This window comes from Etheostoma cragini, chromosome 5 (assembly GCF_013103735.1).
Source record: "Etheostoma cragini isolate CJK2018 chromosome 5, CSU_Ecrag_1.0, whole genome shotgun sequence".
Taxonomy (NCBI): Eukaryota; Metazoa; Chordata; class Actinopteri; order Perciformes; family Percidae; genus Etheostoma; species Etheostoma cragini.
This window is the reverse complement of record NC_048411.1, coordinates 29,884,451-29,897,135: the sequence shown is the minus strand read 5'-3', so window position 1 is coordinate 29,897,135 and position 12,685 is coordinate 29,884,451. Positions and strand designations below refer to the sequence as shown.

Here is a 12,685-nt window from a genome sequence, read left to right as displayed (position 1 = left end):
AATGTCCAGCAGTTTGTCCAGTGTCGTCCTCTCTGCCACCGTCACCAGCGCGTCCAGCTTCATGCCGATCACGGAGCCGCCCCGCCATCAACAACTGTTACAACAGCAACACAACACTGATTTATATCTAATAGTTGTTAGTCAATATTGACATTTAATTTATAGTAAATTCAAACAGCGAGCTGGACTATCTGTCCAATCTGAGCTTCCTGTTGCACAACTAATACACGTTCCACCAAAACAAGTTTCTTCCCAAGGTTATTTTGCAGCGGCACCGTGGCTCTGTCCGTCGCTTAGGGACCTTTTGTGATTGGCTTAAAGAAATGCAGATAAACCAGAGCAGGTTTCTCTCCCTCTAGTCCGCTGTGTGGACTAGCCAGACCCTCCTCAGTGGCGCCGTGGAGGAGGGTCGGGCCAAGCAAGAGACTTAATAGTCTCACACATAAATCGGGCGCACCATGTTAATAATTTAACCGAATATCTGATGTGAGATCAGTTTAAAATTGCATCTAGTTAACGAATGACTAGCAGTGTTAATCATTAACAGTTACACTGGCAGTAAGAGTTTTGATTGAGTAATATCAGTTATAAACAATGGTATTAAAAACCTTTTTAATAATGCATGATAAAAGAAAAATAGGATTAAGATAGACAGGTGAGCTGGGCTCTGTTTCCTGCTCGTCTTTTAATGGTTAATGATCAACTTTAATGAAAGAATGCATGAATGCCTTTTATTGTCATCGCCTCTTCATGTACAATTACAATTCTCAGTCTCATAAAAGAAAACTCTTTCCATTTCATTCAAAGAGAGGGATGTGTTGTGTTGTGGATGCTGTGTTTGTCTGTCTTATTTACATATTTTCACACAACGATAATAAATATTCTTTTCCTTTACGTAGGGCTCCGTCTACCAGAAGACCAACGCGATGTCTGAAATCAAAAAGACCAACAAAGACAACTTCTGGGCTCAGGCAGAGGTAGGCTCCAACCTCCTAATGAAGTTCTTTATGTGTGTTTATCTCTACGTTGTGTGAATAATTTAAACTAGATCCTATGTTGAGTTGAATGTTACGTCTGACATAATTTTTCTTCTCATTGTTTTCTTGGATGGATTGAATGTTTTGTTTGCTCATCATTGTTTCATGTATGTATAGGCTGTAAGGTAGAGTACAGGCCAAAAGCTTGGAACCACCTTCTCATATAACTAAGAAAATAGACTACAAGACATGTTTTCAGTTATTTCACACTTTTTTGTGAAGTACATAACTCCACGTGTTCATTCATACTTTTGATGCCTTCAGGGATAATCAAATATAGTCATGAAAATAAAGAAAACTCATTGAATGCACTGGTGTGTCCAAACGTTTGGCCTCTACTTTATGTGTACGCTGTAATGTATAGATGCACAAGTTTTGGGTAGACTCTGGGAATGATGGTTCCTGTAGTGTGTAGGGATGTCGCGATACAAATGTTGTTTAAATGCTCTAAACAATACAACTAAAAAGTTAAAAACATCTGTCATGAAAGCAGTTGCCGTTAAAGCCGTGCACGGAGATGAGGTGCTATTCTGCTTTAAGATAAGATGATAAAACCTTTGTCCCACAGTGGGGAAACTGTGGTTTGCAACAGCAAAGACAAGAGCAGAAATAGATAAGTGTACAAGTAGCATAAACAAGTGTCAAACAAAAAAGTACCGTTCTTTCAATAAAATAAAAAGTTACTGTGCATTAAATAAGACTAAAATAGACAATACTGTGCAGTCTCCTACAGCATAAATACTGGTAATATAAGAGTATTGTAGAAGTGCAATGCACATAAGACAGAGACAGTTTTCCTGCGTTGCTTTCTTCTCCTCCAGCATTTTGCATCAGACTAGACCACTTGACGCCACATACCGCCCTGTCAGGTCTGGAAAATCCCCTGGTTCCTACGGTACTGGGCTAAAACGAGGACCGTCACGTTTCCAGAATTTTGGTACCAAAGTGCCGGTTCTTGTGACAGCCCTACGATGCATAGATGCACAATGTTTGGGTCCTGCAAGCAGCGTTGGACGGGCAGTCAGACTCTGCAAAGCCAAAGATTGATTTTTGTGTGTGTGTGTTGTGTTTCTGTGTGTGTGTTGTGTTTCTGTGTGTGTGTGTGTGTTTCTGTGTGTGTTGTGTTTCTGTGTGTGTGTGTGTGTGTGTGTGTGACCCAACCTGCTCCATCCTTAAAAAGCTTCCATATGGATTTATTTTAAAATTCAGCGTTTTTGTCAAATAAAAAGGAGAGAGCATGATGCCTTCTACTCCTAGATCTAGATACGACACGATCACTGTCACTAGATACAAAGCTAATGGAGATCCCAATAAATCCAAAAAATTATGTCGACTTCACCTCTGACACTTGGTAGAGAGTAGCTTCATTATCGCTTAAAATGGCTCACATTAGAAATTTGTTGTTTTTATCTAAGGTGACCTGACCTTAGGTTTGTGACCCATTGAAATTGCCAGAACTCCACAAAATATTCAGTTTGCAGTTTTTGAAACACTTAACACACATTTCCATTTCTCTTAAATGCCCTTTAATAAAAGCACAAGACGGCAGTTTCTTATCAAACAGTAATGTTACCGTAGTCGAGCATTGTTATAACTTTGTCCCTGTGGTGCTTATTGCCTTGCAGTTTATTTTGAGATCAAGCTTTTTTAATGGCCACAACATTTGCAAAATTACCAATTTTAACGCTGACCTTGTCGGTCTGTTTGGCTTTTAGAAAGAAGAGGAAAAACGTCGGCAGGAGGAGCGGCACAAGGCAGACGAGGAGCGACAGAAGATGGAGAAAGAGAGGAAAGACAGAGAGGCCAAGGAGGCAATGCAGAGGGACAAAAGGGACAAGGAGAGGTCCACTCAAATAGACCAACAAAAGTAGGTACACACTGAAGGAAAGGCACACTGTTAACCCTCCTGTTGTCCTCGGGTCAAATTTGACCCCTTTTAAAAAATGTCTATATCTGAAATATGGGTTTCTTGGTTTCTTTTTAACCAAAAAAGGATGGATTCCATGCAACGCTCTTAGCAAATACAATTGATCAGGTTCATTGAATTTGCGTACGTCAGCTGAAAAGAACAGCCACAATGTAGCTTACTGGCTGGTAGCATGCAGCTAAAGACACAAGGCAACGTTGGCTTACCGGCTGGTAGCATGCAGCTAAAGACACAAGGCAACGTTAGCTTACCGGCTGGTAGCATGCAGCTAAAGACACATGGCAACGTTGGCTTACTGGCTGGTAGCATGCAGCGAAAGACACAGGGCCACGTTAGCTTACTGGCTGGTAGCATGCAGCTAAAGACACAGAGCAAAGTTAGCTTACTGGCTGGTAGCATGCAGCTAAAGACACATGGCAACGTTGGCTTACCGGCTGGTAGCATGCAGCTAAAGACACAGGGCAACAATAGTTTACTGGCTGGTAGCATGCAGCTAAAGACACAGGGCAACGTTAGCTTACTGGCTGGTAGCATGCAGCTAAAGACACATGGCAACGTTGGCTTACCAGTTACTGGTTTTTTACAACATACACACATCTCAAATCGTGGTGTGGAGAATTGTGACACTTCTTTGTAGCAACTATTGAAAGGTTTATACTGAATTGCCTCTTCTTGTTTTCTAAATGGTCATTTGTTGAACAGGAAGTACCAGCAGCAGCAGGACGCTGAGAGTAGAGACCAGGAGAGACCACGTGTGGTGAGTGTGACGTTACACTTTGAATTAAAGGGTTTGTGGAGTAAACTGAGACTCAAGGAATCAGATGTTGAAGTGAGGGTGTTCTGGTGTGGAACTAACAGAGTGTTAGCAACCTTTCTCCATTTATGTCGATGGTTAAATACGTTTTGGATAGCGCACACATTTTAAGCCAGGAAGGTAATGTCAGTAGTTCCAACATTAATACTGAGATTATCAGGAGGAGCCAGAGGAGATCCGGGCAGCCGAGAAGAAAGCAGTCAAGAGAGGTGAATCTGTGGAAAAGGTCAACGTGAGTTCCCCCGCCCGAATGTGCTCTCCTCTGGCCAAACTTTCTTTTTCATTGCCTATCTTCAAAAACAAGCATTTGTGTCTTTCTAACCAAATCCAAAGCCATTTTTAAGCTTAACGTAACACCCGTCTTCCAGTCTTCTACTGCACGACGTCTCCTTTCTCTGTGATCATCAACGGAAATCAGACATCTGTCTGTTCTGTCATTCTTCTCTCAGCAGCACTTCCCTCTGCAGTATTAATAACCCGTGGCTATCTGTTTATTGTTTGCGTTATTCATTTCCTTTTCTTCTTCTAGGAGGCGGCGTCTCTCATCTCTCAGCGTGCCGTGAACCCCAGAGAGATGTTCAAGCAGAGAGAGAGGGGAGTAACTCCCAGTGACTCTGACGTTCCCTCTGTGGGCCCTGCCAGCCCCCAGCCAGGTATCAACCCTGCATACATCCTGACAGCCACGTCTAAATCTGTTTGCTTGCAAGGGTAACTTCAGTATTTTTCAGCCTGAACCCTTTTTTTCCATTTTTTTGTTTCTAAGTGGCGGATGGGAACAATGTTTTTTTTTTTTAAACTGGTCCAGTATTGAGCAAGAAACGAGTTGCAATGTAACGTTAATGAGCAATTACGCACTTTTTAGTCTTTCACTGACAAGCTCTGATTATTATATAAGTGTCTGACTTTATGGAAAGGATCCCTACAGAGAGAGACTTTGTGTTAAAGAGTAAAAATCCTTTTTATCCAACATGAAACGGCCTGAAATGACCATCACCAAACCCAACAGACTTTTATCATTGTAAAACACTTCATTCAAAGACAACAGAAACTAAATGAAACCATCAAAACCCGTCTTGGTTCATCTTTTCATTGTTCCAACAATCACCACTCTGCTCTGGTTGAAACAAACCCTTAATTAACCCATGTTCATGTGGAAACATGCAGCTCTAAACACTCCACAAGTGCTGATTATTTAGATGGAGTTTGATCTCTATCTCTTTATATGTCGGGATCCTTTCCGTAATGTTGTCAGACGCTGAGAATAACAATCTGAGTGGGTCAGTGAAAGATTAACAAGTGCGTCATTGCTCATTAACGTTATATAAACAATAATCTGATGGAAATTGAAGGGTGCACAAATGCCCGTAGTGGTCACATTTCAGCTTGTGTTGCAGATGCCGACTGCAGAGGTCTTGCTCAAATTGTTGTTCTCATTAGTCACTCAGACACACAAAAATGGGAGGTTGGAAAATAAAGAAGTTACCCTTTAAATGTCACAACCCTCCGACATTACTGCAAATCTTGCTTAGCTTCTTTCTCAGCTGTGTACAAACTGGTGTTTTTCTTAAAGGAGGTTTCCTCCCAACGCTGTATTTCAGCGCTTTAACCTCCCATCAGACTGCCTTGTTGTCTCCTAGTCATACTGCATGTAATGCTGAGTCTCCATCATGGTGTCTTTTCTTCTTCTTCTGCTCAACTGGTCTGCACTTTGTATCCCCTCTTGTCCCTTTCTACATTTTTGTTTTGGGGCGGGGGTCCATGTGTGTGTCTCTGCTCAGGCCGTCTGCAAAGCCCCTTTCTGTCTAAGCCCGTGTACAAAAGTGAGCGTGCCGGCTCCCCTCAGCGCCAAGCTTCTCCTATGCCAGCAGGCTCTGCCTCTCCTGTCCGTGCCACAGGTGTGAGCTCACACACACACACACACACACACACACACACACCACAGAAAGAATGTATACGCACATATTGGGTGACAGTCTCATACTTAACCAAAAGCTCCATGCTTCATTTCTTGTTGTTTCTGTGTGCGATCATCTTCCTCATTAACATATTTTATCATGAGCCATGCTTCCATTCAATGTCCTTTCTGTTTCCTAAGAAACTTCTAGATTATTGCTTGTTTATTATTGTTGTTATTCCTCGAGTGAGCCGTGCCAACATTCCCCCTTTTGTCTGAGGTTGGTGGTTTCCAGCCTGTGTGGACTTGTGAATGTTCCCCTGTGTACATGCGTGTCTGTGCTTGTGTTTTGGGTGATAAGAGCCGGATGTGGATGATGGACAGTCCCGCTGTGTGTATGATGAGCAGGAGGCACCCCCCCACGAGCAGTGTGAAGGTGGGGCCCATTTTTACACCAGCCACGAGCTACATCAACACTGCTACATATAGTTTAAATACAAATATCTCTTGTGACGTTTACACCTTGCGAACACACTAGTGCGGCGTCTCCGAGCCCCTAAAACAGAGACATTTGGAAACACTGCTGCCCACGTTTCGGTTAGAAAACTTCAGGGTTGCTTTGTAGTCTGGACGGACACAAACGGAGACATTTGGAAACAACGACGCCCGTCCGTCAGTCTTATCAGTCAAGTAGCTTCCAGACCTTTCAGTAACGGTTCCCCCTCGTCCTCGCTCCAAGATAATAAATCCCTGCTTTTACTTTTCACCGTTGTCGTTCTTTCTTCAGAGTATTTTCTATTTTTTAACTTCTACATCCATGAGTTTCAACTGCAGAGTAACATCAGACAATCTGCTTCCTGTTTACACCGGCACGCACGTGCCCAGTGTGTGTGAGCGGTCATGTGATGTCAGACGTGTCAATATGGACGGAGATCAGTTCTGCTGCTGGAGCTAAAACTCGGACGGAGATAGTTTTTGTCTCAAAACGCCGCTTAAAAATGAAAACATAACGTAAATTTAGCCTACGTGTTGAGCGTCAGATTTCCATCCCTCCCATCTGCTTTTTTTAAAAAACATTTTTTTGTTATGAAGACATATTATCCCCTCCAGCCACACTGTGCTGTGATGACCAGCTGTTGTTGCTGCCACCTGCTGGCAGGTAGAAAGCCTCGTTCAGATACACATCACACTGATGGGAAACTCTCTTTTCAGAGGAGGCGCCGGCGGCCAACTCCCACGTCCAGGAGACGGCTAACGAAAAGCCCGCTCAGGTGAGTGTTTATTTACCTTTTGCAGGAAATGCTTTGACTCTTTTTTTTCTTCTTTTTTTTGCCCGTCATATAAATAATTTTGGGCCACAACGTCTCTTTATTCCAGCCCCCCGTGGAGGAGAACAACTTGGATGAGGTGACAGCTGACGAGACACCAGACAGAGGCACCTGTGCCAGAGCCTTGTATGACTACCAGGCCGGTGAGTTTTCTGGAACTACACAGTAACAGTAAATATGCATGGTACATGTCACTAATATGGAAGAGCCCCCTTCACATATAAGTGAAGAGAGAGTTTTGGGAGGTCCAAAAGACAGTATATAGCTTTTAGGCAAATACTGTCTGTTTTAAGGGTACCAAGATTTAGATTTTAAATCAAACTCGATCGTAATTAAGTCACAGTCTTGAATATAAAAATAACAAAATGGACTCGTTGATTGACTTCCTAAAGATCTTCTAATAGACTTCACTGGTCTCAGTCCAGAGCAACGGGACCTTTTGGTCCATTCCTTTAACTGTCTACGTCTGCATCTTTACTCTGTCCTGTCGTATAAAGGCCTAAAATGACGTAGGCGTTGAGTAGTGTTTAAAATAGTATTTCATGCTGTAACTTGTCTGACGTTCACGCGTCGCTGCTCTTCTCCTTCAGCTGACGACACGGAGATCTCCTTCGATCCCGACGATCTGATCACCGGGATCGAGATGATAGACGAGGGCTGGTGGCGGGGCTTCAGCCCGGACGGCCATTTTGGAATGTTCCCAGCCAATTACGTCGAGCTTATCTAGCCCATCTACCCCCCCCCTCCCTCTCCCTCTCCCCAAAATCAATCCTCGCACACAAGTGAGCCGGTCGGGCCAAAAACGGATCAAAGATCATCCGCAGCGTGGACCAATGGACGGATGGTAATTGTGGGCCAGACGCTTTCAAAATCTTTCCTCTTATTCAAAAAAAGCAACGCCTTTTAAATTGTTGTTGTGAGCAGCTGATGGTATAATTTAGGGATTTGTGAAGACCCGTAGTCAGACCAGTACTCCCTCCCACTCCAGCCCCCCAAATCCATCTCTTATCCTCTAAATGTGATGCAGTACAATATTGGCCTTTAAGTCTTAAATTCAGTTCTGTTGTGAGCATAAAATAGCACTTCTAGTTCACATTCCTTACAAAGTGACTTCACTTCTACTTCAGGTATCATTTAGTCGTCACTTGTAGCAAACGCTCCTGTACCAATCAGGAGGGAGAGTTAAAAAAAATCAAAGATGGCGGTACCAGCTACAGTATAATCTTTTGCCTTGTTTTTGCCTTTTCTTTATCGGCAGACTGAACCTTATTTCCTTTTTTTTTTAGTTTTTTTACGTGATTGATTTTGTGTGAATTTCAAACCATGTTCTACTTCTGATCTCAGACGTTTGCAGTGCTCTGGGTGGATTTAGTCGACGCATTCTCTCTCCCGGCGCGTCGAAAACCAAACAACGGTTGGTCTGCGGCCTTCGGCGTTAGTTACTCACGCAAAAGGTCTCGTTTAGCGTCTCGGTCACACGCAGTGGGCTTTCTAAGAATAGTGATCCCATCTGTTGCAATATTTGGCTCTCTGGGTTTCCCTTTGGCGTCATTTTGTACTTGCTCCAGACTCTTGGCGTCATTCTTTCTTTCTTCACCCTGGATCTGGACCCTTGGCGTCACTCTTTTCACACTCTGGACCCGGACCCTTGGTCACTCTTTCTACACCCTCTCAACAGATGCCTCTTGATACAATATTATCTCGATACTCACGCCACGATATATCATTGCGATTTTAAACATATTGCGATATTCTGGGTTATATTGTAATTTAAAACCTTTTTTCCAACTTCTGATTTTCCCCAATTTCAAATGACCCCCCCCCCCCCTAAAGGAAACTTTATCAACATCCGTTTCATCTAAAAAGAAACATTTCTCAGTTTGGTCATCTCACTTCAATGTTATCGCTGCAGAGCGGGACAAACTGACCAACACACACACACATATATATAATATATAATATATAATAACAGATCCATACTTGGCGCCTGTGTTCCAACACAGTATTTCCACTGAAAACATGCTGAGACGATGCTGAGTTATATATGTTGATCCCTGTCAATCTCTAGAGATCAACGCACACATAAATACACGAGCATGAACTTCCAACGTGACATCATGACTTTGCATAAACGTACACGCCCACTTTCTTAAGCCAAGTGGCGAGTTATCTGTACACAATCTGAGCTGTCGACGTGTATGTCTACGCTGAATACAGCGGGTGTAAACGTACACATGCCGTGTTGTAGCGAGAAGAAAGCGATGGTTGAGTTTAGGAAACGTGACACGCGGGACACAATCCCCGTCTCCTGGGTAGAAACTCTGTGTTTCACCCTTAAACCACCCCCCCGAAACCAACCTCCCTACGTGGATTTTTGCTTTTCATACCACTCGCTACGTCGGACATTCACACGCTATCACAAGGTAATGTAAGTCAATGGAGGCCAAACTGTGTTGCTAAACACGCTAAATAGAAAATAAGCGTCTTAATAACGCTCCAAACATACGCCGTTTCATGAGCTCAGTCTGAAACCTCACTCCACTCAACACAGGCTAGTGAGAAAGCTCTGCGTGGAGCCTCGTCCCAACCATAAATCAGCCTTAAAGGTTGCCTGGTGGTCGGTGTCTGGTGCCGAGAGCCGCTGACTGAAACCGGTTTTTATGCGTTGTGCGTTCGGCACTCAAGGTCAAACCACCTACTTGTTGATGCTGATTTTTGTCAAAGTGATTTTTACAGCAGTCGCCACAGTGGCTCAAAGGAAGGACTTCTTCTTCTTCTTCTTCTTCTTCTTCTTCTTCTTTGTAGCCACTCGTTTGCGTCACTTCGGCGTCCACGCTGAACGCAAGGAGCATGAAACACGTATAAGCGGCTTTATGTTGACGTGTCCGGGGGGGGAGAACCGGTCGATTTAGTGAGAACCGAATGAAACGGTTCACTTTCCTTTTACTGTGAGTGTAAAAACGGTCTTTTCATTTCAAGGTCCTTCGTCACCTGAACCAGAATTGTTCAATTAATTTAACTCTTCAGGGACGTTCTGTAGAGAAGAAAACAAAAATCAGCGTTATTTTATTGTTCTTGTTTGGATCTCGCTGGTCTGAGGTTGCGTTTGAGTGCATAACAGATTTCTAATAATAAGTAAAATGTGCTGTTATGGTGCCGTAATGATGGGAAAGTCAATGCCGTGACATTATAATCGAGTTAGAAACGTAACTGTTTTATCAATGAACAAAAAAAAAATTGCTCTTTTGAGCTTCGAGGTCAGTCGAATGCAAACAAAATGAATGGATATTGAATATAAAACGGGCATCATGTGTGACTTTTGCATTATTCATGTTTTTTTTTTTTCCAGAGTCTATTGTAATGCACAGACATTCTTCATAGTAAAATAAATCGATGAACAAAGACGTGTTGTTGTGACGTGAAACCGTACGCTGCAAAACATTTAAGAAAAGCTTGAAGTAACACAGAAGACACTGAGGGATTTTCAGGGCTAACAGGAACTCAGACGTACACACACACACACACACACACACACACACACACTCACACTCAGAATATGTGCTCTACAACTGGTTTCCTGGAATGAGGCAACAGCTGGGGAATTCACCGCTAACGCATAGGTTTCATTTTCACACGAAAGATCTGATTTTACTTCTCCCACATCCTTCAGTTAGTCTTTGTTTGGGCCGAATGGCAAAATATACGTCCTACAAATTCAAAATTAAAAGGTTGAAGAATGACGACAACAGTCTGCAGAAAAAAAAACTGGATTTCCTAAACTCGGCTTCAAAAAGCTTTTTGTCATCGTCACACCTCACTTGCTTTGCTTTGCTTTAATTTGGCGGTTTATGTCAACTTTTACACATTTTATATCCGTAAACTTCATGTCAGGCAGGTATTTGGAGACTTTAACTTTTTTATTTAACCCTTGTGTTGTCTTCACGTCGACGTGCAATTTATCATTTTTCCAGATCAAAATTTCTGTTCTTTTTCCAACGTCGTGGTCGTCTTTTTCGTCGCTTCTGTCTCTTTCCCCCAAAGTTAAATAATATTTTTTGTTGTCAATTCTTACCGATGTTTTCGTCACATTTTTCCTGCGCTTTTTTTTTTTGTTGTTGCACGATTTTGAAGCTAATTCCATAATTTTTGTCACTTTTATTTTCAGCGTTTTTATTAAACACAAGTCTCCAAATGCTATAAAATTGATTTAAAACGCCCAAATTAAATCAAAGCACTGAGCTATTCTTTTAATTTTGCTTGTGAAGAGTAATGGTTTTATGGAACCATCTACGTTATTTCTTGACAGTTTGGTTGAAAGAAACTCAAATTTCTGATATAGACACGTTTTGAATATGAGTCAAATTTGACCCGAGGACACCAGGACGGTTGAAGACATTCGACATGAGGACATCTGTCCTCATGCAAATCCCCCTCTCGTGCTGAATATGAACACATTTTTAGAAATTCCCACGCCTTCAGCAGTGTTGCATTAAAATCCTGCAGTAAAACATCCCCATTTTAATGCTGCAATTGCATCAAAATACTTCCTAATATTCAGTTTCAAGTGTATCAAATTCAGCCTTTTAGTGTAATATGATATCAAGTTGTCACTGAATGAATCAACCTGTTATCTGGCCTGACAGTTTCAGGGTGATTTCCATGCTCACCCACGTCATCTAGAAACACAACAGGTAGAAAAAACCCGCAATAGCACACTACACTCTAAGCTATGCACATCTTCTTTTCATGATTGCACATCTGTACATTTTGTTCTCATCCTTGAAACAAAAGTTAAAACCCTTTTTCATTCTGGAAAGCCTGTTTTCAGATAAATGACAGTTTCTCATGATGAGTGGAATCTGGCGTTTTGCAGCCTGTTCCCAGGATGAGTGACTCACCTCAGACAGGAACTCTTCTCTGTGAGTTGGATTCACGATATTTTCTTCACACACGGTCGTTCACATCGCGCTGGCCTCCCCTCAACCTCCTGTGCTTATGTCAGTGAAAGTCTGAAATGAATCGCTGGGGATTTTCTCTTATTTTATGAGCCGTGTTTTTGCTCATCGTCTCAGGTCGTCGGCCTCAGGAGAAACCCGTCGTCACGGTTAAATGGAATTAAGACACATTTCATTTTAAAGCCTCGTGCAGGACGTAAACTCATGTTTACGTGTGATTGTAGAAGTGCAGTTATCACCACATGGGGCTGCAAATTATTTAAGTTAATTTCTGTTTATTAATCCCCAGTGGGGAAATTACAATTTACTATCTGTGTACAATTTGTTAGAATCACTGCACACAGGCCTGTAATACAAACACACACACACACACACACACACACACACACACACACACACCTGCTCAGACTTCCCAAAAAGCCCAAGACAACGTCCTCAAATGTCTCGTTGTGTTCACAAATCAAAGTTATTAGGTTTATTGTCAAAATAGTTAGCGCGGTCCATGTTAATCATCGTGTTGTCTTCCCGTCCAAATTGAAAATCAGCACTTTTGCAGATGCTTTTTTTTGTGTGATTTGTGATTTTTTTTTTAAACTTTCTCTTACGTTTTTGTCCCTTTTTTTTCAGCAATTTTGACTTTTTTTTGTCACTCTATTTTGATGTTTTTAACAGTAACTTATTAACTTTAGTTTTACAGTTATTTTCAGAATTTATGGTCAATAAATCTCAT

At 42.1% G+C, this 12,685-nt stretch overlaps 1 protein-coding gene across 8 annotated transcripts in view; it reads left to right on the top strand.

Annotated features, from left to right (window-relative positions):
• The window catches only part of dbnlb (drebrin-like b), a 14,852-nt gene extending 6,670 nt beyond the window's left edge, over positions 1-8,182 (top strand). For 2 of the 8 annotated variants that reach the window (XM_034870888.1, XM_034870892.1), the window contains exons 6-15: positions 900-977; positions 2,753-2,904; positions 3,667-3,721; positions 3,939-4,010; positions 4,308-4,431; positions 5,557-5,673; positions 6,034-6,108; positions 6,885-6,943; positions 7,050-7,143; positions 7,591-8,182. In XM_034870888.1, coding sequence (XP_034726779.1) covers positions 900-977; positions 2,753-2,904; positions 3,667-3,721; positions 3,939-4,010; positions 4,308-4,431; positions 5,557-5,673; positions 6,034-6,108; positions 6,885-6,943; positions 7,050-7,143; positions 7,591-7,727 — 963 coding nt within the window. In that variant the 3' untranslated portion in view covers positions 7,728-8,182. The remainder of the gene's footprint in view (positions 1-899; positions 978-2,752; positions 2,905-3,666; positions 3,722-3,938; positions 4,011-4,307; positions 4,432-5,556; positions 5,674-6,033; positions 6,109-6,884; positions 6,944-7,049; positions 7,144-7,590) is intronic. The other 6 variants (XM_034870889.1, XM_034870891.1, XM_034870890.1 and 3 more) reach the window with 6 other exon arrangements.
• Positions 8,183-12,685: the final 4,503 nt, after the last annotated feature.